At 39.0% G+C, this 27,846-nt stretch overlaps 1 protein-coding gene across 8 annotated transcripts in view; it reads left to right on the top strand.

Moving 5' to 3' along the window:
• The first annotated feature begins 1,570 nt into the window (after positions 1–1,570).
• The window catches only part of MTMR1 (myotubularin related protein 1), a 38,460-nt gene continuing 12,184 nt past the window's right edge, over positions 1,571–27,846 (top strand). The window contains exons 1-16 of one of the 8 annotated variants that reach the window (XM_086470525.1): positions 1,571–1,698; positions 4,558–4,663; positions 7,332–7,355; positions 9,531–9,584; positions 10,967–11,042; positions 11,938–12,032; positions 12,245–12,352; positions 12,764–12,865; positions 13,557–13,640; positions 14,286–14,435; positions 15,084–15,272; positions 15,748–15,933; positions 19,070–19,276; positions 20,108–20,200; positions 25,199–25,312; positions 27,120–27,296. In XM_086470525.1, coding sequence (XP_086326651.1) covers positions 1,571–1,698; positions 4,558–4,663; positions 7,332–7,355; positions 9,531–9,584; positions 10,967–11,042; positions 11,938–12,032; positions 12,245–12,352; positions 12,764–12,865; positions 13,557–13,640; positions 14,286–14,435; positions 15,084–15,272; positions 15,748–15,933; positions 19,070–19,276; positions 20,108–20,200; positions 25,199–25,312; positions 27,120–27,296 — 1,893 coding nt within the window. Of the gene's footprint in view, positions 1,699–4,557; positions 4,664–7,331; positions 7,356–9,530; positions 9,585–10,966; positions 11,043–11,937; positions 12,033–12,244; positions 12,353–12,763; positions 12,866–13,556; positions 13,641–14,285; positions 14,436–15,083; positions 15,273–15,747; positions 15,934–19,069; positions 19,277–20,107; positions 20,201–25,198; positions 25,313–27,119; positions 27,297–27,846 lie in introns of those variants that run through there. The other 7 variants (XM_086470526.1, XM_086470527.1, XM_086470529.1 and 4 more) reach the window with 7 other exon arrangements.

Below are 27,846 nucleotides of genomic sequence, written 5' to 3' on the forward strand. Positions count from 1 at the left end.
AATTTGCCTTCTACTTACTTGTGGTTTATAAAAAAAAAAAGCTATTTTTATTAGAATATTTGAAGTTTCTGTATTTGAGTTGAACATATTGGTGACATCTCTGAGCAGTGTTGAAGTTCAGAAAATCTAATAGCTTTTACTGTGTAAACACTACATGATAACCTACTGCATTGGGAACATGTAATATAATGGAAAGGATTATTACTTCATTACATATATAACATTCTTCATATTACTGGTTCAGTCAAATTTCAGTCTTGGAAACTCTCTAACATAGCTCTGTGTGGGCTTGGATTTTTTTTCAAGTCAACAGATAGTTGTTTTAATTCTGTTTTTACATGGCAAACATAGGGGTGTTTTTAATCTGATACGTTCTGGAAAATCCTACGGTAAAGTGGTGAATGTAGGTATACAAACTGATCAGTGTGAACAGAAAACTCTTCTCCCCCCTCAGAGGTGTGATCTGGGCTGTCACTCTGTGCGCATCTGCTGTGTCTGCAAGCCCCTCCAGCCCCCTGCGCCCAGGGGCAGAGCTGACCCCTGAGCTGTGCCAAGAACAAACCTGGGGAAGCTTTGGAGGTGGCGAATGAGAGAGTTCCAGGCCTTGAGTGCCTTCTCCTGGAGGGGTAAAAAAGCAGGGCGGGGATGTGAACACTGACAGCTATAAATGCCCAGTGTCCCATATGAAATTGCCATCTTAGAATGCTATTGTAGTTTTTATCTTTCTGTATTCTTACTTCCATGGACCCGAGGAGATTACCTAGTTTTTGTGCTGGGCTTCAGTCACTTATTTAGAAAGTTTATTTTTTGAATGCCTTCTTTATTTGCTTATGCCTTATCCACCCCAGCATCACTGTTATGGGTATACCCTAGAAATGGTTTGCGTACTACCTCCTTCTGATGTAATTTTAAACTGCCTTGAGTTCAGTTTTTTTGTCTCACAATGAGCGTTTTGCTTGAGAAAACAGGTTTTATAACTGACCAGGACTTTCCTCACGTCCTCCTTACTGCTCCGTAGGTAACAGTGTTGGCTGCCCTCCTTGGGTACTGCAGGACTGCGCTGGAGCTGGCTGGGATTTGTCAAGCGACTTTGGGGCGGCGGGGGGGGGGGAGAGCTTAACATCCGTCTGCCATGTATACGTGTGAAGGCGAAAAATGAAAATAAAGATGTCAGTTTTAAACTCGTTGCCTCTGACAGCCGTTTTAATGGAACACCGCCCCTGGTCCGTAGCTCCGTGACTCTCTCCCAGCGGTGGGGGGGTGGAGGGGGTGAGGGGGTGCCCGCAGGCCCTGTCCGCCCCCAGCCCCGGGCCGGGCCCGCGGAGGCCGGAGCGCGGGGCGGCAGCAGCCGGGCCTTCCCCCGCCGCGCGGGGCCGCTGCCCGCCCTCCCGGCGGCGCGGAGGCCTGTGGGTAAGCTCCGCTGCCAGGTGACAGCTCTCGGCTGCCGCCGGGGCCCCAGCGGGCCGGGCTGAGGCGGCAGGGCCGGGCCGCGCCGGGCCGGGGGGGCGCCGCGGAGGGGCGGGAGTCCGCCATCCCGGCGGCGCAGCGAGTCCCGCCGGCGGCCGGAAACATGGAGCGGGCGGCGGCGGCGGGGCCGGCGGTGGAGGGCGGCGGCGTGAGCCGGAGAGCCGTGCGGGCGGGGGGCGCCGCGGCGGCGGGGGCAGGGTCGCGGCAGGCCAGCACGGAGACGCTGGACAGGTGAGCGGCGGCGGCGGCGAAGGGCGGGTCCCGGGCTGGGAGGGGGGGGAGCGGCGGGAGAGGGGGCTCCACTTCCCGCGCTCGGCGGGGGCGCCGCGGCCTGCCCTCCCCGCGGGGCCGGGCGGCGGGAGGCGGTGGCGGGCTCCCCCGGCCTTGGGGCGGGCTCCCCACCGCCGCCCCGCGCCCCGAAAGCGGCGCGGGGGCGGGAGCGGCGCCGCCGGCGGGTGCCGCGGCGCGGAGCGGGCCAGCCCGGGGAACTCAAATCTGGGGGGTTGTTTTTGCGTGGCCGCGCGGGATAACGCCAGATTTTCCTCGGCGAGGGAACTGGCTGTCGTCAAAGTTTCCTGCTTGTGTGTTTTTCGTCATTAACGTCATCTTTTTTGCGGAGGCTGGGGCTGCCCGCAGGATTTTAGCCCGGCTTGCTTTGGGCAGTGCGTAGCTTCTCCTCTTCGCAAACTCAAGCGAGGCCGTTCTCAGATTTTAAGCCTTTATCCCGATTTCTTTTTTCGTGCCGTTTATGTACTTCATCTGCAGAGGTGTCCCTGTGCCGGAGCCGTGTCGGTGTGTCCGTAGGTTTGGGGATGGCTTTGTGTCGCGGCGGCAGGTGCTCGGCTGGCTGCAGGTCAGCGGCGCTTCACTGGGGCTGGGTACCAGGAGCTTGGTGTTCCCCATGTAGTTCAGCAGCCGCTGGCAGAGTAATTCCTTCCTTTGCAGGTTTCCAGCTGGAGGGAGGCTTCAGAGGTGAATTTAAAAATCCTTAAACAAGGAGTAGAAACTAATGGAAATTTCATCCAGGTGAAAGAAAAAAAAAACTGTATTTAAAAAACAGTGCCAGGTCCCAGTCTCCACATTCTCTCTCTTTTTCTGTTAGGAGAAACCTGGAGTTTTACATTGTTCTGGTGAAGATGGAAATCAGATGTCCATTTTTCTATCTCCAAAACTTGCATCTTTTTATTCCTTATTAATGCACTTTCTCATTTTAATTTTCATCTTTCTTTGTTTTCCTAATCTTGTTCTACCCTGGTAAAGTTACAGCATCCATTTGTCACATAACTTACTGATTTGCCAGTATGGTTGTACCAGGCTATGCTAATGTGCATGCCCTCAGATGAGGCAGAATGAAAAGACATGTACCAGTATGTGTCCCGCTTGACAGGTGGTGATAAGTCACATTGGTATGATCAGTGTCCTGTGGTACACTGATACATCCTGAGACACTGACTGTAGGAGAGGGACCTGCATCCACATTCCTTTTCCTGCTGTTACTAACTTCGTTGATGTAGTGATTCTGGGTGAAGATAAGCCACAGAAAAATACATCCTTTTCTTGATTAACAAGTAAATGCTTATTTGGAAACAAACTTAGGCACACCTTGAAGAGATGCACTAGGAATTAAGGGGTGTGAGAGAAGGAGAAATAAATGAGATCAGAAAAGGGCTACTGGAGGGTTTAGCTCATGTACTCTTTTGCAAAACTTAAGTGAAAAGTTTCTCTAAGTGAATCTGGACTCGAGTTCAGCACTAACCTGAGTGGTATCTTCACTGTTCAGCAGGAATATCCATAGATGTGTTTTAATTGCAAAGCAACATTTTATGATCTAGTACTGTGTAGAATTCTGCAGGTGGGGAGAAAGCTACTAAAATTTATTGGGAAAGTTCTGAAAGAGCTTTCATTTCAGGTATGATGTGGTTGCGTGCATCTTCACCTTATATCTACCTGTGCTGGCAGAGCTAATGTGAGAAAAGAGCTCTAGTTAAGCAGTAGTTGGTAATTTTATGCCATTATCCTGCCCTCTTCATGTCCAAGTTGTGGTGCACCTGTTGGGTGCTGGGTATGCACGTGTAGTGATTCACTTCGACGTCGTGGGATACTCACAGAACCCAAAGCTAGTTTATGAGTGAATTCTAAAAATAAATGGAAATGTTCTTTCTGTATTTGACTTCTGAATAAGCATTAGACCTGTAGAAGAGCCCAACTAAACTGTTTGAAGAAATGGCAGTTATCTAAGGCATCAGCTGAGGCTGCCATGGCACTGAGGGAGCAGTTCCCTCTGGCATTCCCAGTTTTTCGTCAGATGCTGGCCTGTTTTGAAGCAGACCCAGCGCACTTCAAAGTGGCTGGCAACAAACTGTGTGGTTGCTTCTCACTCTCAGTACTACGTTATTTTTAAGCAGCACTAGTTCAGGCGACTGTTCTCAAAACGCATCGGCTGGGATTGAGTGTAATTCTGCTGTTCAGTTGCTTTGTCTTCAGGGTTCTTACGAACACCCTGCACTGCAGAATTCCTTGCTGTGGCATGGAAAGGCCCATCCTGAAGGTTATTCAGAGCTTATTTTATGGATAGGAAAAAAATATGGCTAACTAGAAGTTACCTTTAACATGTATTTTCTACATTTAATATTAATGTAGAACATGACATTAGAGTGGGTTAAATTTTTAAATACTAGCATAGAGTAATTTAATTTTGAGGATTTACTGAATCATCAAGAAATAAAAAGGAAAATGTAAGGAGTTTCCTGTTACTTGGCCAAATTCATTCCATGGATGGCTTTAAGAAAAAAAGTGTGAATGATTAAAAAAATTACACTGGATAAGGAAACCAACATTTTTATAAGTTCCTAGGAGCCTAACCTCGCTTTTAACCTACTGAGAGCTCTGCATCTCTGATAAGATCTAGTAAAATCCTATTCCCTAATTTGATCAGTGAAATAGTTGCATTCTGCCCACAAAACAGAGCAAATTTTTGTGATGCTATTGGTCATTGGTGGTCTTGTTTTCTGGGTGTGCTCAGTTGCTATGTTATTCTCAATATGCATGTTGAGTTACTTCTAAATAATTCAAAATATTTTGTTTTTGTAGCCCGACTGGATCCCATGTGGAATGGTGTAAGCAGCTGATAGCTGCAACCATTTCTAGTCAGATTTCAGGGTCTGTCCCATCGGAAGGTGTGTCCAGAGACTACAGGGTAAGTGTCTTGAGGAATGCATTGATTTGTTTAAGATAAAAGGGTGAATGATCGGGAAAGTCCTTGCTACCTTGGTTATCAGGTGGTAAGTACTTAAGTGGTCTTTGAATGTTTCAGAACTAGAAACATCTCATTATGCCTAGGAGTCTTTTGAATCTTCTTTGTGGTTTCCTCCATATTTAGCATAGTGGACACTGACGTCTACAGAACAAAAATTAAGAGAGAGGTGAGAGGAAAATTAAAAGTCAACGTTTTGAATAAAATGCCAAAAGTGCGGTGTCTTTTATTTTGATTACTACATTAAAAAATCTTGGTAAACTAGATTAGTAGTTACAGGTTGAAATTGTTTGTAGCATGTGTCATTCAGAGTACAGAATTGAGCTCTCCAGGTTTCACACAAAATAAATGCATATGTTTTTGTTACCGTGCAAAGAACATAAATGACTATCATTTTTCATGAGGTTTCACCAGAGACAGAGAATTTAACATCAAACAAACAAATCACCTTTTTCATTCCCTCCCAGCAACATTTTTGTCGCTAAGGTAATGATTGCACAGTGTGGGTTTCCTGATAGTTTCCTTTATGCTTTTTTGCCCCTGTTCTGTCATGCTCATTTGCCATTCCCTATATGCAGCCAGCCAGCTGAACAGTTCAAGAGCTGCATGTGCAGCTTTCCTTCTCTTACAAACTGACAAAACTCACCTGTTTCAAGTCCCTTTAAGAAACCCAGGCTGCTGTTATCTAGATCCTTTTTTCTTCCTAGATTTGAAACAGTTTCATGGTCTTCAGGCGAAATGGCCAAATGAAGATTTTATCTTTTTTTCGGTTTTAACTAGATTTTAAGTATTTTTCTAATATGCTCAATGATTAAAAAGTTTGTTGTCCAGAAACAGCGTATTTTAGGTTCTGTGACAGCAGGTCAGGTTCAGCCCAAGCCTGAAGATGAATCCACAAAATGTTTTTGACCATGGTCTAGTTAAAAATTCACCTCACAGTTTCACACTATTGGCAGAGTCAGCAGCTTATACTCTTGAAAAAGTGTAGCTCTTCCATACTATGGCAGCTGAATTGCAAATGCTTATTTCAGGTCAAGGCTAACATCTTTGATAAAACATTGTGGGAAACCTTGCATTACAGCTGTCGATGTTGTATTTGCCCTGTAGATCAAGGACTTCACGTTCGTAAAATCCAAGTGTGTAAGCTTGGTGTTCAGTTTATCTCTGAGTTACAACACAAGTCCTCTGGAATAAAGAGCACTTTTTAATTCTAAATAGCCTCCTTCTCTCTACCAAACTCGTCTTGAATATTATTTAACAGGAATAAGTCTTTTAATGCCTGACTAAAATTCTACTTAATTATCTTTTTCTTAGAAATTAAAAAAAATTAAGCTTGGTGGTATTCAGAATTTTTGTGTATAAATTGTATTTGGCATCATTGCATTGCTGTGATTTGAAATGCCGTATTTGTGTATAACATCATGGATTTTTTTATCCTAGGGTCACTTTAGTTACGTTCAGGATGGATATCTTGTGAAGTGGCTTTAGGACAGGGTTTCATTTGCACTTAGCTTCTGCAGAAGTTCAGCGGTACAATTAGTTGCTTAGTCAGTCCCCCTAACAGGCTGGCTTATTCATTGTTACTGTGGAATTCACAGGTAAAAAGATGATGCCCAGTTATAACGCAGTTTTCCTTTGAGACACCTTTCTCTTTTGATGCACACTTGTCAATTTTCTTGGTCTTCATTGCCTCTGGTTACATCACATTGCTGCATTTAGAGACTGTCTTACAGCAACTCAGAAACTTCAGGTAGGGCCAGATGAGTGTTTGCTTCTGGAACTGGTCAGGCAATTCTGTTGTTTTCTGCTGGATTCACTAGGAACTCAGTGGTTTATTCTTTCTTTCATCCTTTTTTTAATGTTTCAATCAATATATTTGCAAAACCAGGTAAATATAATGATTCTTATATCTCATGGTGTTCCTCATGTTACTCTGTGTAACTTACCTTACCAGAACATAGATTAGGGGAGGGGGGAATCAAGTGGAAGCGAAGGGGCTGCAAATGAAATCATCAAAACTGGAGAGCACTGAGCGAGCTCTTGCTAGCTAAACCCTACAGCCACATGATCTCACTCTGAGTTTGAACTCTGCTGTGTACGTATTCTCTGACAGACTCTCTGCCTGGAGACTATTCTTGAATAGTTCATATAAATGAAAATTGCTCAGATTATAGCAGCTGAATACAGACACCTTCAGAAATAAGTTGAGAAGAGTTGTCGCTATCCTTGTTTTGCCATTTGAATCTAAAAGGTATGGTGGTTATACTGCATGGCTGTTACTGCAGGCTTATTGTCTTCCACCTAGAAGGATTACCAGGCTCTTTCTTCTCTCTTCACAACAGCACATGGTAACTGGAGGAAAGGGTGATTAGGAATGAATGTTTCAAAAGAGCTTGGCATTTGTTACATCACTGAAATTGAGTGTCTAGATTGTTTTTAGGCCCAACAATTCTAGACCTGTGTAGTTCTGTTTTGTTCTTTCAAAATCTGGCTATAATGAAAATGTTTGGAAGTAGAGTTCCTCTGAAAATCTAATGAAGTAAGATATAGTATCTTTAACAAATCAAAACAGTCTATTTTGTTGGATAACATTTTATATTTTAACTAACAGGTGTACAGGAGGCCTGTTATACGGGTAAGATTACCTTTGGCTAGCAGTGAAATGGCCTCCTACCTGTTTGTCTTTTGTGCTGTGTGAGATCTTGGTGTGTCAAGCGTTCTTCTGTACTTCATTAATGGTTTTTATGAAGCAGTCAGACCATTTTGCTATGCAGTGCAACAGCTTCTTTGCCATAGAAACGCTTTATATACATTACAATGTTTTCATGAGCAATAAAAGTCAATGTGTAAGAGAGCAGTATTTTTAAATTATGTTATGAATGTGCAATACTAACTTCAGTTTTATTACATTAATTTTGACAAAATGGATGCTTGCAACTGAGGCTTACATGCTTCGGACTACAGAGTACTGTATTAGCAGCTCTAACGTGTTATCTGTGCTGAAGATTATTAGCGGTAAAAGCATTACGTCTTTGTCTATCCTATTTAAATAAGATACCAATTCGTGCTTGCCTTTGTACATGTTTTAGCTTAATTGTTACCACCCTGCAGTAGGATTGAAAGTTAGGTTTGAAGTGAGACACTGGTGCAATGGGCTGCGTCTTTTTAATGATAATTTTTGAGGTCTTGCCCATTGTTCAGTTGAGATACAAATAGGGCATGCCTTGTTTTCTTGTCCCGCTCTCTTAGTAACATTTATAGAGTGAGAAATGATCTGGATAGTGTTCTGACGTCGTTCATGAAATGTGTCTAACACTTTTATTCAAACAAAGACCTCTTGTTAGTCCCAAACCAAGGGATGAAGTCTGAATGATTTCTTTTTCTCATCTGTTGTTTACATATTTGAAGATTATGTGTTTAGTCCAATCATACAAATCTGCAAGCTGATCTTTTTCTTCTTTTTAAAATAGATAGCTCTTGAAATAATTGGTCTGGGTTGAGTAACAAAAATTGATGGTTTCGTTCAGTTTTTCATAGTTCTTTGTAAAGGCTTTGATCTTTGAGTCATCTGCTGTGCTTCTCTCTCTTTCATTTATTTAAAATCTTTTGGTGTGTTTGCTGGTTGTCCTTCTGGTTTTCTTCCAGAGATCACGCTATCTACTTTGCTTTAATTTCAGAACATTTTTATGGTCTGAAATTTAAGTAATTGCCATTTAACAGAATTCATCCAATATGTAAATGTTAGGAGTCCTTTATAATTTGAAAGGGTTTTTTAACTAATTATAACTTTTTTAACTCTTGTACACTTTAAATTATCTGAAGATATCTGAAGTCCTTCTTCTAAGTTTTTTCTTTTTTTGAGGGTTCTGTAGAAATACTGTAAAAAGAAAAATTGACTTTCACAAACATTTGCAAATTTAAACTGAGGCTGGTTTTACAGTCCACCAAGTGAGAAGTTCTTTGCATGTGAACTGGGAATAATAGGCTGTCATGAACACAACTTCTCTCCAGTTAATAAAGAGAGAAGACACAAGAAAAATTGGCTGAACATGTTAAAAAAATTACTTCATATGACCCTATGACATTTGTGCTTCACTCTGGAGCGCATAGGGATCTTATATTTTTAAAGAGATTCAATTAATATTCAGGAATTGCTGCCAATATGATGCAAAAATAAATTAACATAAAAATGTGAATTGTTTGCCTGTTTTGCTATGAGGAGTAATTTTAGGTTCTGTAAAGTTACTGACTAGGTTGAAGATATGTGAAACCATAAAACTGAAAGTTCAATGAACATGTTTTACACAGTAAAGCATTTTTTAAATTGTCTAGATACTTCTATTTGATGTCGACCTATTTTTTCCTTGAAAGATTGCATGAGTTTTCCCCTAATGCTACCATTGCAAGCTGTACTCAATTTCTTCTATTGATAAGCATGTGGCATACTTTGAATTAATTTTCTTCACTATAAGGTTGTTTGTCTTAAAAAGACAGTACATACTTTTATGTTCTTATCTACCAGCACTGACTCTTTTGTGAAAAAGGGAGTAAATTTTTCATTTTGTGTTGTGCCAAACAATGTTAAAAGGGTGGTGCTAGTACCTTGGATTCCTTTCTGTAGAAAGTTGTTTGTGCCAGGAGTGGAAGATTTTGAACAGCTAAACTGGAGTTAAAGTATATGCTGTCTTTTTAAGGAAAGGAAAAAAAAAAAAGGGAAACAAAAAAGAAAAGATTCTGTCCTTTCACCTGTTGTCTGCATGTTTTTTCCTGTTACTTCTCTCTTGCCCCACTGCTGCCTCATGCAATGCAGGAGATTCAGGATGGACACAATGGCTATCATTCTGAAGCAGAACCTGATCAGGTGGCAAGTTTTACTCATCTTTCATTCATTAACTGTGTAGCAAGGTACTATATATTAGTACTTGTCCAGTACATACAAATCTTATATTTCTCATGCAAAAGAATCCATAGAAAGTATTTAGTGTGCTAACTGGTGATGTACTAGGTAGGGTTTTCATGTAATGTCACGTAGTCTAAAATGTAATACTGCACATAAGCCCCTGTCTGACAGAACACATCCATCCTTCCAAGTTTGTAAGTATTGGCTAATTCTCTACACATCATCTTTTGTAATTGGGTGCTGAATATAAAATTCTGTTAGTTTCCAAGAAAATCTAAAGCCAGAGATCAATTTAAATATCTTTAGAAATTATTGATTAAGGAGGGCTTGGTGTAGTTTGTTTAGAGCCAGACAATTCCCGCCAATTATTTGTATGTGGATCAGAGCTGTAATACAAGGGAAGAGTTACTTGTTTACTGTAACATAGCCCGCTATATTTATTCTCACTTCACGATGTAAAAAATGGAAACCTTAATATCTCAACATGTTGACCTGAGAGAGATGACTTTCTCACATGGTCCTTAGAAGTTCCACAATCCCTTTTATTCATAATTAAAATCTTTAGTACATTGTAAATCTTAGCCGCCAGCGAAGGACCTGAGGGATCAATCTTGTATAATTCAGGAATGAAGCCATTTACCTAAATGAAAATTTATGGAACTAGCACTTATTTTAAAATTGCTAATTGTTCTTCTGTATTTCATTATTACTTCATTCTTAATCTGACCTTCTGGATCCAAAATTCCTATAATGAACTTCTTCCATAACCTGTGGCAGTCTCAGTAGGGTATCGATTGAAATAGAGCGTTGTGGGGTGCTTCTGACTTCTTATCAAAAATACAAAGTTAAAAGGTTAAATAAATAGAAATTCTGCCATATAAATCTCAGATGAAAGTACTCAAATATTAAATAAACAACATTAAGAACAGAAAAAAAAAAAAAGCGCTTTAAAATGTTCTCAAGTAGATAAAATACCCAAAATAATACCTGCATGTAACAAAAGACTAACAAACTATTAATTACACATTTGGGTTCATTGTTCGTGTTTTTTGTATGCTATATGTAGCGAGCATGTGAAACTAACTGTTGCATAAATGCTTTATTACTAGTATGTTAGTAACACGTATGTCTGCGTAATACTTATAATACCAAGTTTTGTGTTTGTTGTTTGTTGTTTGTTTTTTTTTTTTTTACTATGGTACTGTTTAATACAGTTGTGCTTTGTAAAAAAAAAAATACACTTCTTGTGTTCCAGTAATCTGGTAGTAAAAGCACTTTGCATCAAAATGTATTGCTGTAGTACAGATGGAAAGTGAGATTTACTCGTGGTTTTGGATCTCTGCCAGGCACTGCGGGATGGAAACAAACTAGCACAGATGGAAGAGGCTCCACTTTTTCCTGGAGAATCAATCAAAGTGATTGGTACGCATACAATGGAGTGCTACACTGAATACTATTAAATCACTAGTTTGTTTATTTAAAAACAGAATATTGTTTCCTTTTGACTTTTGTTATTTTAATTTAATGCCACTTTAGCTTAGCTGATTTGATGTGGATTTCTTTTGTCTTTTAAATCCGAATGTAGGAAGGAGAAATCAGTTCCAGAGGATGACTTGCTCCCTATAGATAAATCTTTTTTTTTCAAGGGTTAGTTTGTTCCTTGTAGGTGTATGGGTTGTATTTCTGCTTGGGGATGCCAAGGATGCTTCATAGATTCAAGAGCTTCAAAATTGTGATAGCAAAGAAGATGAATTTATAGAAAACTTGGTTTTCAGTTCTTAATGAGATTTATTTCGCTTTGGCCTGTGAAGACAAACTCTGCGTTAGCAGCACAGTGCTGGGCTGGGAAAGAATACTAGCTCTTTAAATTAAAAGTGAAAATGAAGGTATGGGCATGTAACTGAATTGCTTGGAGGTCAGTTGTGTACACATCAGTAACTGGCCAGTTGGATCCTCTCTCTGAGGTGAGTGTGGGTGCATCACACCCCAGGGCAGGGACCAGAGCTGCCTGCAGCTAAGAATGCCGGCAAGGTGCTTTGTTACCTGCCTGCCCTTACTGCAGCTCCTGCTAGCTGAGCCCAGCCCCGGTTGCTCAGCAGTTGCTGAGGAGCGGTGGGATGAGGAATTTGGTTTTGTGGTTGAGGTAAAGACAGCTCTTCCAGTCCCAACAGCATCTGAAGAGTAGGCTTTCCCATAGAGGTCAAGCATCAGAATCTTATGGAACTGCATAAATTGTGCTATTTTAAAATGGAAATGGATTTTTATGGAACAAATGTCTGTAATAGTAAAACAAAGCTTTAATTGGTCTGTTTTCCAGCTAAAGATGTTATGTATATCTGTCCATTTATGGGAGCAGTCAGTGGTACACTAACAGTGACGGACTTCAGAATGTATATCAAAAGTGTTGAAAGGGTAAGACCTCGCTATCTGTCTGTGTATTGTTTCAGGTAGGAATGTTGCTGAATTAGATTTCAGAAAGTGACAAATTTGGTCTAAGTGAAGTATGATCTTCCACAGCAGTCCATTAAACATGAATTATAGTTGACTTTAATGAAACGTACATGAATATGTTTTTTATTCCTCCTGATATAAGAAAATTCATTTGTTTTCTATACAAATTTCAGGATCCACCTTTTGTGGTTGATGTTCCCCTTGGAGTCATAAATAGAGTTGAAAAAATCGGAGTACAGAGCCACGGAGACAACTCATGTGGTATAGAAATAGTTTGCAAGGTATGGCAGGGTAGAGATTTATTACTATTAAAGTGTTTTAATTTCGCTTTTCTGTAAGAGGAATCTGCGTGCACACGTGCTGTTTTTCTGTCTAATCGGTTCCCTTTATTTGAACCCTGCTTCATTTAGATTATATATTTCAATTCCTCTTACGATACTTGCAGCCTTAAACACTTCTGCCTTTTGTCTCAAGAGTGAATTCAAAGGAAAAATGGCTATTTTTATATTTAGCAACTCTAATGACGATCCTAGTCATCTGGTATGAACATGTACAGAACTCTGTTCTAATGTGGGTTAGGTGATGTCAGTGACTTAGTGCTACATACGTGCCTTCCTTCAATCAAATTTCTTACAACTGCTTTTTTTTTTTAATTTGTCATAGAGTAAAATAGTGTAACTTACCTTTGACAGGATATGAGAAATTTGCGGCTGGCCTATAAGCAGGAAGAGCAGAACAGATTGGAGATTTTTGAAAACCTTGTAACACGTGCATTTCCTGTCTCTAATGGGCTGGTAAGTCTTAAGATACAGAGAAGGCTGTCACTGGCTCTCCTCTTTTTGGAAAGTGTAGGTGGGGGAATTCAAGGGCTGTATAACAAACATTGAAATGTTGATTCATAAAATCTGTTACAGAGCAGGCAAGCTACTCTGAGCCCGTTTCCTTTTTGCATTAATTCGTAAAACATTATGCAATGACCTGTTATTGGTGAAGTTAATTTGTAGATAACCCTTGAGATCTAGATTTGCCTAATGTTGCTGATTAAAAATATGTATGTATCGACTCTTATTTTCTGCAGTAGATAATTTAGTCTGGAAGTTCTGTCCGAACAATTAGTCATCTTATTAGTTAGCTGCAGAATGCAATCTCATTTGATTGTATGGGTAAGGAACTGGTTGGGAGGTAGGAGACCGATTTGCTTATTCTGGCTTTGCCATTGATGTGTGTATGATCACAGACAAGTAACTTAAACTCGTTTTCCTGTCTTGATTTTGTTAATTATATAGCATATACTTGAAAGAGGAAACTGTCCTTCATTTTCTTTCTAGCACAGTGTTGTCCAGTCTTTGACTGAAATTTTTTTGTCTGCTGTTGAAGAGTTTTCGAAGTGTTACATTTGAAGTATTAGAAGGTTCGGTGTTTTGGAGCTTACTGTGCATACAGCCCATCAGACAGTAATTTATGCCTTTGCTTTCTCGTCTTTAGCCTCTTTTTGCATTCAGCTATAAAGAAAAGTTTGCTGTTAATGGCTGGAAAGTATATGATCCGATGGCAGAATATAAGAGGCAGGTAAGTTATATAAGTACTTGGTGTACTTTTTTTCTCCATCTCCCTCAGAGCCATTTAAACAAGAAAAAAAATTAAAGAAAACTCATCATTTTCATCTCTGGCTACACACAGAGACTGTCTAGGTCTCGTGTTTATGTAAGAAAATGCAAGTGGCCCGACTTTGAGAATGTTGAGCACCTGCTAAAGCTGATGGACATAACAGGGGCCGAGTACTTGAGCAAATTGGTCTATCTTAACATGCATTCTTAAATCCACATTTTCCATGTGCTGTTTCTAGAAAGTAGAAAAGTTTGGTTTTGAATAAGCAGCATTAAACAGAAGAGTAACTGTAGTTTGTCATTGTACATGACAAATATTAGTTGCAAAAGTGTTTTTGTTTCACTATATGATAACTTTTTACCTGAGTGTGCAGCCAATCCAATGGTTATTTTGCATATCCGTTTTAAAGATAATAAATAGGAAAGATTTTCAGTGGTTTTGTTTATGGTTCACGATGAAGACCTAGAGTTTATAGCTTATTTAAAAGAAAAATGTGGTCACACTTTTTTAAAAAATGTACGTAGCCTATAACAATTTTCATAGCCCCAAAATCAGATCTGTAAAGGTCTAACCTAAAAAATACAAAAATGTTTTGCTTTCCTGCAGGGCTTGCCCAATGAGAGTTGGAAAATATCCAAAATTAACAGCACCTATGAGCTTTGTGATACATATCCTGCTGTTCTCGTTGTGCCAACCAGTGTAAAGGATGATGACCTCTCAAAAGTGGCAGCATTTAGAGCAAAAGGCAGAGTTCCAGTAAGTGAAAATTTTGCAAGGAGATATAAGTGCTCTACAAGTTTGTAGCTTATAAGAACTTAAATTACAGTGGGCTGGCTCTTTTCCTGAAAGGAGGGGGCACAGAAAGAAGAATTAGACTTGGCATGTTTAGAACTGAAGAGAGCGACTCAAATGTGAGTCTAATTGCTTGGTTTTCATGCCACGTAATAAATTTTTGTTTAAATGTGTTACAGCCATAACGGTTTTCTTGAGAGCAGACAAGTTTTGCAGGTAGCGTAAGAACTCCTTGAAATATGTTAATGGTGACAGTTTTCGTGCTACAGATGTGCTTAGCAAGGTAGTGTACCGGTCCATAGACTTCCACAGGGGAGCAGTTTTTCTTCCTCCAGTGTTCTTTTTTTTTTCTCATCAGTAAGATGCAGTAGCAGGCTTAGTTTTTATTAGAAATAAAAGCTAAGATGTTTAGAATCACTTTGTATTTCAAGCTCAGATTTGGGATGAGCAGTGCTAGTGTGCTGTCAATATGGTTTTACATCAGCTTGTCCTTAAGTTTGCATTTGATTTGCCGGGAAATAAGGCCATGTAGGCAGTGTGATTGTCTACTGCACTCCGGCCTGCTGCTCTTATAGCAGTGTAGTAAACTAAAATAATTTTCTTTTATTCCAGGTGTTATCCTGGATTCATCCTGAAAGCCAAGCGACAATAACACGATGCAGTCAGCCATCGGTAGGCCCAAATGATAAGCGTTGCAAAGAAGATGAAAAATACTTGCAGACGATAATGGATGCCAATGCTCAGTCACATAAACTTATCATCTTTGATGCCAGACAGAATAGTGTTGCGGATACAAACAAGGTAGGTTGGTATCATAACTAGTAGTTCTGTCTTTATTACAAGGCTGAAGATTGTGTGAGAGATGAGGATGAGGAGAACTTGATGTGGAAAAGAGATCAAGGTCTCTGAAGAGGTCATGGGAAGAAAGGGAAGTTGCTTGTAGCATTTTGGAAAGGCTGGCAGGAATTGAAGGCAGCATGAAGACATAGCTGAGAAATGACACGGTAAAGAAGATCAGAGGTTTCACTAGTAAAAAGGGGAGGGTATATGGCTGTATTGTCAAATGTAGCCTGTTACAATTAGAACTTCTTTCACCTAAAAAAAAATGCTGTAGTGCTTCTTAGAAAAACAAATGCCAAAAATATGGTTTTGTTAGTGCTAAAATAATCCTTTCTCTCAGAAAATCCTGAAACCTGACCAAAATAACTGTCTCAACCTTATACTGAAGTCCTGTACATGTTCTTTTCTTCGTCTGTTTTTACTTCTTGAATGACAGGCAAAAGGTGGAGGATATGAAAGTGAAAGTGCCTATCCAAATGCAGAGCTGGTCTTTCTGGAAATTCATAATATACACGTAATGAGAGAATCCCTGCGTAAACTTAAAGAAATAGTTTATCCTACTATTGATGAGACTCGGTGGTTATCAAATGTGGACTCCACACATTGGCTGGAATATATAAGGGTAAGACAGTTCTGATGTGAAAAATCAATTGGTTTTTTAAAATACGTTTTTAACTTGCATTTCTGAAAATATTACTAAAATAATGTTTAGTTTTAAGGATGTTGCTTTGATCAGCTAATTTGTAAAAAAGCTTGGTTTTAAAATGGTCACTTAGAGCATAGCATTTTAAGCATTCCATAATAGCTTTGTATTTCCAGTTTTATGTGTTGGTGGGTAATGAGTTAATTCCTGATAGCACAGTATAGTACTTAGTGTTGGACAATGTTTTATTTTCTTGAGAGGGAATGTTTGTGAGCAGTCCAGGGTTATCCCTGCTTTTTGGAAGAACGCCCTGGGAACTTCAGATTGTATTTGAACAACTGCCAAAAGGACTTGACGATAAATTCTGCAGTCTTTCTCATCCTTCCCTCCTTCCATGCGGTGTTAGTGTTCATGCATCAGGCACCTACATTTTCACGGGCTGTTTATAGTCAGTGCTCTACTGATGTATAATCTGCTCTGTTATTTAACATAATATTAAAATAAATCACTACCATACTCAGTTTTACAGTCTGTTTCACTAACCTTTGAAATGCTTTTAGGATAGATTATTTCATTACCACATTCACTGCTCTGTTTATGATGAATATGGATGGAGTGGAATTTGTTTTATTAGCAACTGGCTCAAATGTCACTCATGCAAAGCATTTTTGGGATTGTTCATTAGTTTTACTTTTCTGTTAACTAGTGCTTGCTAACTGCTGCAGGAGAACCAGTAGAGGGAGCAAACGCTTAAATGAAGAATTAAACAAATTTAATAATCTTTTGGGAACAGTTTAATTTTCTTGTTCTCTTGAAGCTGGACTATTTCAAATACCTTTGGGAATCTGAATATTTGGAAACCTTTTTTCATCAGCCTGGCCTTAAATACAGTAGTCTATTTTTAAAAGTGGAGATAGTTGGGCCAGTGATCACCTTTTATTGACATTGACTTCAGTGGGGTCCTTGGGCTTAGATGGTGTCAGAAGTGGACCTCGGTACCACTGTTGCATAGATGACAATAGCACAGCAATTTGAAATTTCATTTAAATTGTTTTAAAGAGTTGACACACATGTAACATTCTTCATTAATCTGTTCCTTACATGGTACTTCACATTATGGTATTGACAGCGCAAACTGCAGCCTGATTTCTTAAAAGCTGCCATTACTGTGTTGACAGCATTGATAGTATCTCCCTGTGGTTTTGTCCAAGAATTGCTCGCCTTCCTTGCCTATTTGATTTGGCCTGTAATAGCAAATAACAAATGCACTGCTTTACTCTAATGCATCTTCTGTTTTCCGGGCGCAGATCAGTGTGATCGTGTCTCAGTTTATGTGATGCATTACTGGAAATTCACCTTGCTGGCACCAGGCACCCACAGCACTTTGAAGATGGTCCAGGAGTGTCTGGGGCGGCACCAGTAACGTTCTGTGTGTGTGAAGACAGTAGTAACAGCAGGAGTAGAGTCACTTGGTGCTTTTTGCACACCCAGGATGTTTCCTCATGCCGTCCAGGGTATTTTCTGTCTTTCAGGGTACAACTTGTGCTATTAATTATTTTTAAACCAATTCTCATTTTCTAAACCAATCCAAAGCCAGTGTTCCACTAGGAGCCCTAACTGAAATACTGTGGTGGTTGCTAAGTTTTGAAACATCTAGAAAGAATAATAATAGTTTGTGGAGGAAGCTGTTTTCTAAAGGCTTTTGTCCAAAGCAGAATAGAATGTTTCACCTACATGACAGACATTTATTGAATTAATAGTAATTCTGTTTTCTCTCTTCCATTCTCTGCTTATTGCCTGTATCTGTTCTATCCTTACATTTTCAGCTGTACTCCTTCAGAGGCATCTGTGTTCTCTTTAGGACAGCTTAGAGCAATCTATTGCATACTTGTGTGTTATATAGATTAATTTTCTGTATGTGTTTAAGACCAAACTGTTTTAATATTTGCACTTTTTTAGTCCAGTAGAGCTTTGTAAGTGAAGTAATTGGCAATTAACTAGTATCAGACCACAAGCTGTATTCTCCCATAGAAGCTTTTGTATTGTTTCCTGATATTTCCATCCTGGCATCCTTCAATTTTACCGTAAAAGATACGATCAATGAAAGATATAATCACTGAAAATTGTCTCTAAAGCATGTTTCTTGAAATAGCTTTGAAGACTGGTCTTGTGCACAGCTTCTCCAGTGGATGCTGGCTTTCCTACTTCCCAGAAGATGTTTTTACATGCCTGGGAAGGGAAAAATGCAAGTGTTTTGGAAGGTTCCATCTTCTGATGTTGGAATGCAGAATAGGAATTTCTCCTGTGGTCCTATTCCAGTGGATGTTTTTTTTCACATATTTTTCAGTGCCATGATAGGTCATGTTACAGAGGCAAATCTTCACAGGAGAGAGGTTATTCAAGTTTTTTACAAAACAACAGAGCGGCATAAGAGAACAAGAGAGATTTTCTTTTGTGGGGGAGAAGAATGACAAGTTCACACAGGTGATCTCAGTCCTGTGCCGTCTCTATCCTTTGCTCTCCTGCATGCTTCTGAATCCACGCTGTTAAGGGTCTGCTCATGGGTTGAACACAATATTTACATCAGGCACCAACACATCAGCGCAGGCTGCCAGCCAGGGGTTTCTGGGTTTGCTCGGGTTGTGTTTTGTTTTAGATTAGCTGAGTGGTTTGTCCCTTTCTCTAAACTTAGTAGTTGAGAACTGAAAGCTGAGGAAGAGTTATTGATTACTGTGAAAATGAATGTTGAAAACATTGAACCTTCAGCCTATTTGAACTATTTGAGTCATTGAACCTTCAGACATTGTGTCTTTTCATCATGATACAGAATTTCAGATTGAATTTAGAGAAGGGATTCCCAGGTTCTTTCGCTATGTGCTACTAATAATGGAGAGCTGGTAACCACTCTGTGTAGCAGAGTTTTTGTACCCCTAGGAGCATGCATACCACCATCTGGAAATCTGTAATTTGAAGTAATGTTGTCCTGATGATTATGTAATTAACCTGAAATTTTAAAAGATATTAACCTTAAGGTGTAAAATTAGAATTTTTTTTTTTTTTTTACAGTTTTGGTTAGTATTTAATATGCTTGTTTGTTTATTTTTGTTTATTTAAGATGCTTCTTGCCGGAGCAGTAAGAATTGCGGATAAAATTGAATCTGGTAAAACATCTGTAGTGGTACATTGCAGTGATGGTTGGGATCGAACTGCACAGCTTACTGCGCTGGCTATGCTTATGCTGGACAGCTATTACAGAACTATCAAGGGGTTTGAAGTTCTTATAGAGAAGGAATGGATAAGTTTTGGACACCGGTTTGCAATGGTAAGCTGAAAGATTTAGCGTGCAGTTTGTCACCTTTAAGCCTTTTATTTTGAATAGCATGTTTTTCTCACAGTACTGTGCTGCATTTTAGTTACTGTCTCTGGTATCCTTTTTAATGGTGTGAGTGTGTCAGAAAATTGAGACCTGTTCATTTTTAACAGGAAATCTCTGTGTGAGGTATAATACGTATAATACAAAGTAAATAGGAATTAAGTGGCTTGAACATAATGGTTAAAAAAAAAATCACATGGCTTTTTATGAGGAAGAGGCATTGTAACACATTGCTTCATCTTTAACAGTCTTATGAATGGAGAAACAAGGAAAACAATTAAGGTGTCTAGAAGGTAAAATTAGTGGAACCATTACGCTGATTTAAGGTTGAAGTGCTTATTTAACACATGGGCTGGTGGGGAATTAGGACATAAATTGTTATGGCATTTTGTGGGCTCTGACTCTAAGATGGTTTAGGAGAAATGACATGTAGTTATGGCAGGTGGATATGGAATAATCATTGTTTCAGTACAGTCTTAGTAAATACCTACCAGTTTGACCCACTGGTAGATATAAATGGCTGTGCAGTGAAAGATGGGGAAACAACTGGCACAGCTTTGTTGACCAAATGTCCTTCCGGCTTTGCTCAGCAGCAAAGGCATGTCTGTAAGTGAGTACCGGGATGCATTTTTGGTAGTTGAAAAATACAGGTTAACATTACAGAAGATTTGCTTGTCTTGTTCACGATTGGAACATATTTAAGAGTTACTCAGCTTTAGAGTGTTGGGATGGTGCTGTAAATACACCGGACTGAAATGAAAAGTTTGTTTTGTCTTTCAGCGAGTAGGACATGGAGATGATGACCATGCTGATGCAGACAGATCTCCCATTTTCCTTCAGTTCATCGACTGTGTTTGGCAAATGACAAAGCAGGTAAGATGGTTAAGAGTATGTTTCTATGAGGTCTTGGACTTTATCTTGGAAATGTAATTCATGTAGGAGAACACATTCCTTTGCAGAGCAGTAGCATGTTTTCCTGAAGTTGGTCATGCTTTGTGTGACTCATGACACCATGCACACATAAGGAAACGTTTTGCTCAGAGTGAGGTACGAGGAGCTAAGAGTAGAAGTATTAACTTGAAACCAAAATACCAGGAATCCTTTTTGTTTAAAATAGGCTTTCAAAGGATTCTCTGAGTGCATAAATGAGGGTTATTGATGAGATAAATGATTTGCATTGCATATTCACTGGTAGAGTAAATGTTCGTATGGGTTTATATTGTCCTTAAGAAACAAGAAAAATCCAGGCTGATTGTGAACTGGGGGGAGGAGAGGGTTCTTCTACGTATGTCTCAAATGTGAAATGTAAGTTCATGTTGGCATCATTGTGCGTACAGGGCAGCATTTCTAACGTACAAGCCTATTCTCATACAAGCCTAACGTACAAGATAAGTTTTCTTACTTCCAATGCTGCTTTTACATCTGGATCAGGAGTGATCTTTGAAGTTAGTGATATTTAAGGTATCAAAACATTAAAATGCTCTTTTTTTTCTGGATATGTTAAATTATAGAATGGCTTTAGCTTTTGTTTTCCTTATTTGTACCTCCACGAGCATAAACTTAAGACTTTTCTGAGCTTTTATACTGCTGTTCTTTAATGGGGATACTGAAATACGTTGTCCGCATGAAGGCTTCATTTCCAAATAAATCAGAAGTGAGTGACTCCTTTTTTTTTTTCCTCTTTTTTTTTTCTCCTTGAACACTGACATAGATCTGTGCTCTTATGGTAGAAGCTGTTATAATGAAGTCTGTATAGAATGTTATTTGTTTGGAAGAGAGGAGGGTAACAGTCTGGTTCCGTATGATGCTAGCACTCCCAGATCCCTTACCTTAGTCCTCTTGTTCTGAACATGGTTCTTAAAAACTTACATCATACTTTCCAAAACTTGTATTCAAAACTGTTGTCCCTGCTGTAATACTGGGCCCTTGCCTAGAGTCACTTGAAGACTTTTTCTTTCAATGCATCTGTATTTCAGCTTTAATGTACTGTTTAGTGTGGCTGGAGAAAATAAATGAAAAATTCTGCCCCTCTCTCGAAGGAAAGCTAATAACAATAGCAAAGAGAAGCAGTTCTAAACACCTGGAAGGAAAGGAAGCCCTCTGGGGAGATCCTTAATTGAGAGCAGCTTCTTCTATTTTTGTGATCTCCCTTGCTGCCTCCTATTTCTTGCTATAAACAGCTTAGTTCCCTGTAGTTTGTTAGTTTTTTTTAAAAAAAAAAGGGACGAGGCGGGAGGAATCTGTGAGAATCTGTGAAACGTTTTGCCAATGCCACATCTGTTCAAAACCTGGATCCAGAAACTGTTCTGAAATTTATGAACAGCAGTGGCACTGAAAAATCATTAATGTTACAGCAGGAAAAAAAAATGAAAAGGTCATTCTTAAAGAATTCTTGCCCACTTATTTTTATTTTTTAGTTGACTTCAACACCTAGAGAATAGATGTAAAGACTGTGATTATCTTGACAGGGACCTATGAAAAACAGGATTCTGCTTTATCCTTACATAGATCACTTGCTCATAAAACAGTGCTGATTTCGTGCTTTAGAATCCGTGGTAAACATATGTGAAATGTTCTGAAGCACAAATAAGTGTTAATGACTGCAGGAGGGTGTAAGGGCTTGGGTTTGGGCATGGGCTCAAAGCAAGCAAGTTTTCTCTTTTGCATTCTGTGAATTACATTCTTAAAACAGTCGACTTCATACAGCAAGAGAATCTCTAATTTCCCACCAAGCTACAAATTCCCAGATAACTTCAGACAACGAAACTTAATCCCTGACAGCCTTGTATTTTCTCTTGTTTTTTATGGTCTTCATCACAGTAATAGAGAATTTGAGAAGAGTACTTTGATACCAGATTTTAATAAAAAACATGTGGTGAAGTGATTTCCCTCCTCTGTTAGTAAATTCTGTTGATTTTGAACAGCAAATGTCAAACTGCAAAGGCCACATGTGATCTGATGAAATACTGATGCCCTGTTAAAAATAAAACAAAAATTTGCAGGTAGCATTGCAGCTCAAGTGGTAGCTTTCTGCTTCTGCACAGTGCCCACATAGGAGGAAGGTATGTTTAAAGTTGGTAGAGAGTTGCATCCTCTTTGTTCCTGGCTGTCATCTCTTGCCCGAGATGCATTTTTCACTATTTTCAGTAGTGTGCTCTGTTATGATAACTATGTTCAGTTAGCCTGATTCAGTCCAATTCCACAATCATAAGAGCTATTCCACAAAGTGTTTCAACTTTAAATGTTACTGTAGTAGAGAATGGGTTCATTGATTAAAAAGCAAGTTTATTTTTCGTGTCTCTGAATCAGGTGCCGCTTTGGCATCATCAGACTTCTAAAAACGAGAATTCGTCTAAGTACCTCCTTTACAAAACCCCCAACAACTCCAGCAGCATCAATTGGGAGATTTTAATGACCCATGTGTTCTCCCACAATTAGTGGATGTGACAAGAAGTAAATTTTCATTTGGGGAATTTTTCCACCTGAATCTTCAAACAGACGCTAATGGGCTTGGAACTACAGAGGAAAGCGTTTTTAGGTCAGTGATTTTTCAGCAGCAGTGATAGAAGCTTTACAGTCTTGATACAGCAGCTCCAACAGTACAACTCTTGTATCCAGGACAGGGTTTCAATAAAGTGCTATCACTTATTAATAAATTAGTTGGAGTGCAACCACTGATGTATGGAATTTTGAATATGCTTCACTGGATTGGAATAGCGTCCATGTCGGCATCTATCTGATTAGTATGGACCCGTCACCACACAGAACCCTAATGTGACAAGGCTCATTAAGTGCTTTCAGTTAAAGAGAGTCCCTTTAGGAGAGGCTTTGTCTTCAAAGTTATTTCCAAATATCATTTTGTTCCTTTGCAAATTATTTTTGCTCTCTGTATCTGATTGCTGCTTTGGGCTGGATGGAGGAGATTGAGGTCTGAGGCCCCCTGAATTTTCTCCTGACTTTGTTTGGCATTCCTGCTTATCAAGTTCTGTTCATACTTTTTAAAAATCATAGCTGTGTTGTTAGTATCATTGTATTGTAATTGAGTTTTAGCATGATCTCCTAGAGAGAAAGAAGTGCTGTTAAGTGATAACTTTTGAACATGACCAAAAAAAGAGAGTTTCATCATCTTAAGTTCCTATATGTTTTACGAAAAAAAATGGCTAGGTGACTGAAAACAAAACAGTGATTTGGGAGAGAAGCCCCAGTGTGAGCACGCCGTGCTGTTGAATGGTGTGTAACCCGTAGCAGAGTCAGAAGGAAGGCTCCCATTCATTTTGTGAGCCATGTTATTGATAATTTCCTTACTCAAAATTTTCAGTTGAAAGTTGGTATATCTTAGCTTGAGAGGTCTTGGAAAGAGAATGTTTTTGCAAAGTTTGACTTAAATCAATCTTCTTTTAAAAAAACATTGCTTAAAACTTAGCTCTTTCTGGCTTTAATACAAGCTCACCCATTGTGTGTTATTCAACTCTTTACTTTCAACATGAATAAACATTTGCCCTTCATAAATCACAGATGACACTGAAGAGGAATTTCTGGCTGAGCTAGTTCATCCGCAGTCCCAGTTGCTGTGTTATTCCTCCTAGCTATACTTGTCATCTCCTTTTTTTATTTAAAGTAGCTCTTGAGTGACTCATGCCAAGGTGTTCGGTATTCTTCAGTGGCACATAACAGAAACCAGCCCACTGCTTGCTTCAGATCTGAAATATTGACTGGAGATTTCTCCATAAAGCAGGAAATTCTTCCTTACGAGTCTGTGTTTTAGACTTCTGTAAAGATTTACTCCTTTAGTGGGAATGAATAAAATTTGTTTAATTCGTCCTGAAAATTATTCTCTTATAACATTCTCTTTCTTGAGAGAATGAGAGAAATGCTAGTTCTTAAATTTTCCTTTAGTCTTCTAATTTTTTTTCTCCTAAATGTTTATCATTCCGTATCTGTGTTTGAGACCCTTGTCATGCTGAGCGCAAAGTTATTTTGACACATCAAGCAGTTGCCATATGTAGTCCTATCATAAAATTTGATTGAAGAAGGACCTTTTCCATCTGAATAGGTAGCGGCTCGTGCAGTTTGCATTAATTTCTTTCTTTATGATTTTTAGAACAGTACAGATCAAGATATAACTTAAACATTTAGAGCGTTTTCAAATTTCTAACTCTTTTTCCTAGAATGTGTCAGGTAACCTCTGCTTGTGAATAAAATACCTAGTGGTGCTCAGTGGAATAACAGTTCTTTCATTTCAGATGTACAGGACTTACTTTCTGATATAAAAGAGAAGGGATTAAAGGCTTCTTGTACATAGCTGATGGTAAACTCAAGGGGTGAAATGGAGAAAAGTAACTTACTTGGATAGAAAGTGAAAGAAACATTTTAAACGTATGCTAAGCACATTGTGTGTGCAGTAGTCTTTATTACCCAATTCATTGCATTTTAGAATAGGAAATAAAACTTAAATGTCATCTTTTTTCTTTTTTTTCCCCAAATGATTTATTGTCCTGTAACAAGAGAAATAAAGCATATGTTGAAGACAGCTTGGGGTGGGTTAGAACAGAATACTGTTAGAGCTCCTTAAAATGGATTGCTTTGTGTCACCAGTTTCACATTAGCTAATGTTTCTGTGTTTGTGTTCTGCTGTACTTGAATAATGAATGTAAGGTTTGTCTCCGAGTAGTATTTATAAAGAAGTATGTAGGTGAAGTGTATTATTGCAATGGGAGTTACTGAAATTGCTGGATTTTCCTGAAAATAATCACTAAATAAGAAAAAAAAAAATCTGAATCTTTTGGTTATTTCTTATGTCTGAGTTTCTTCCATTCTACACTGCTTAAAAAAAGTTTAAAGTAATTTTACCAATTTTTTTTTTAATTTCAGTTTCCTGCAGCCTTTGAATTCAATGAGTTGTTTTTGATCACCATTCTGGATCACCTGTACAGTTGTCTCTTTGGGACTTTCTTATGCAACTGTGAAAAAGAGAGATTAAAAGAGGTAAATCATTAGTGTAATACACTTTCTTCATTTGTTGATTTTATATGACCTAAGAACATCTGAGCTGTGGTCTTGGATACATTTGTCACATAGTCTTAAAAGTCAACGCGGACATGAAATTTCATGGTATGAGAAATATATACTAAATGCCTTGCTATTAAATGAGGTGGAGCTTGTTTTTCTTTAGGTACTGTCTGTTCAGAGGTTTGAGGGTTTCAGAAAGTCCTCTTTCAGATATTTCTAGCCAATATATACAATTTTAAATAATCGTTGTCAAATTGTATTAGCATTTCTTTCGCTATTTCCAAAGGCACTCTTACGGATGACCTTGCAGGTCACTTTAGGACATAATTAGATGGGACTTATGGTTGAAGACTATGGAAATTTAAAATATCTAAATGAATGAATCATAGAATCACAGAACGGTTTGGGTTGGAAGGGACCTCAAAGATGATCAGGTTCCAACCCCCCTGCCATGGCAGGGACACCTCCCACCAGACCAGGTTGCTCAAGGCTCCATCCAACCTGGTCTTGAACACTGCCAGGGATGGAGCATCCACAGCTTCCTCAGGCAACCTGTGCCAGTGTCTCACCACCCTCAGGGTGAAGAACTTCTTCCTTGTATCTCGTCTAAACCTGCCCTCTCCCAGCTTCCAACCATTACCCCTCGTCCTGTCACTGCAGGCCCTTATAAAAAGTCCCTCCCCAGCCTTCCTGTAGGCCCCCTTCAGGGACTGGAAGGCCGCTGTAAGGTCTCCCCAGAGCCTTCTCTTTTCCAGGCTGAACAAGCCCAACTCTGTCAGCCTGTCCTCTTAGGAAAGGTGTTCGACTCAATGAAATACTTGGAGTTTAGGAAAAAAAAATTTTAAAGTTTGTTAATGTTCCAACTACATTTTGCTTACTTTTGGCTTTGTTGTTTTTAATACTTCGTCGTTGTTTTTAGTACTTTGTATTTTTTAAATCAAGTAATAATTCCTTGCCATGTTTAGCTTTGCTATTTTTCTTGGTTTGTCTCTCCTGCTTCTGAAGGGAAAAAGTTGCATGTAAATACCACAAGATGGAGCTGAATAACATGTTCTCAGCAAACGCGGGGTTTCTGGGCAGCTTTCTTTTGTAGATGAGTAGTCAGATGCAATTCTCAATAAAGAAATTCAATTTGAGACACAGCAGTAGTAGAAACACGTGCTTTAAAACACTGAAGGAGTGTAAAATTGCAAGATTAATCTGATGTAAGTTCAGATTTCCAATCTTTGATCTAATCATGATTATGCTGATTACATTTAGAATAATACAACTTTCAGAAGTGCAAATAAAGATAAAATAGGCATTTTAAAGCGTAATATCAATTGATAGGAGCAGATAGTGCGAATGGGAGAATTGAATAATTATTTTTCACAGATGCGGTTTGGATCTTCCAAACTACATCTCTCTTCACTGGTTTTCTTGTCAAAGCTAATTTAAATTTTTTTTTTTTTTTCAGTCAATCACTGTGTAACCATATATTTAAGTAGCTGTAAATTATGAGCAGTACAGCTTTGTTTTGCTCAACTAGACCTTAGTGTCTCTGAAAATAATATGCCTGAATCTCCTTTCTCAGTTAGCCTTGGACCAGAATAAGTGTTCAAATGTTTTGATAAAGTTGTAAGGCTGTTCAATGATCAGCTATTGTAAATATTCTCAGAATGCTTGCAATTTTCTAGTAGACAAGGTAAATTTCACAGGCAAAGTTACTGATATGTAGATATTAACCTCGTATTTTAAGGTTTTGCAATCCTTTTTTTTTTTTTTTTTTTTTTTTTTTAATTAGGAGGTAAGCACAAAGACTGTATCACTGTGGTCCTATATAAACAGCCAGTTAGAAGAGTTCACAAACCCTTTCTACGTAAACTATGAAAACCACGTCCTGTATCCTGTTGCCAGTCTGAACCATTTGGAGCTATGGGTGAACTACTACGTCAGATGGAACCCAAGGATGCGGCCTCAGGTATGAGCTTTCATGTTTCAGTGAAGAGCACAGAGATTTTGAAACGTTACTGTTTTTCACAGCACTGAACACAGCACTTGATTTCGAAAGTGCTCATCTGTCGCACACATTTCAGCTGACAGGGAAAAAGGTGGTTTTCTCAAAGCAGATGTGGGGCGTGTTCAAACTTGGTAAAATGATGTTTTCATTGAAGTCACCAGTAGAATAGCGAGTTACAGTATCGCTTTGTTGGCTTGTGAAAGGTAACAGATTAACAGTTTTTGTTGTCAGAAGATTACTTTTGTAACACTTCTGTAATGGTTTTTAATACTTTTATTGCCTTAACCTTCTCGTAGAGTTTAGTCTACCTTTGGTTTTAATCATGTTTTGCCCTTTACCAGTGATATAAAATACAGCAGCAGTTTCTGAAAGAATCGGACTACGTACTGACTCATTTTGTAGGCTCTCTAAACTTAGCATCACGTAGATGCTTGTTTTCAATTGACCTTTACAGTTTCAAGCTGGCATGCTAAAGATTAAACACTCCCTATACATGCTCCTTGATTCATTC

Source organism: Leptosomus discolor, chromosome 9, assembly GCF_034619465.1.
Source record: "Leptosomus discolor isolate bLepDis1 chromosome 9, bLepDis1.hap2, whole genome shotgun sequence".
NCBI classification, from domain to species: Eukaryota; Metazoa; Chordata; class Aves; order Leptosomiformes; family Leptosomidae; genus Leptosomus; species Leptosomus discolor.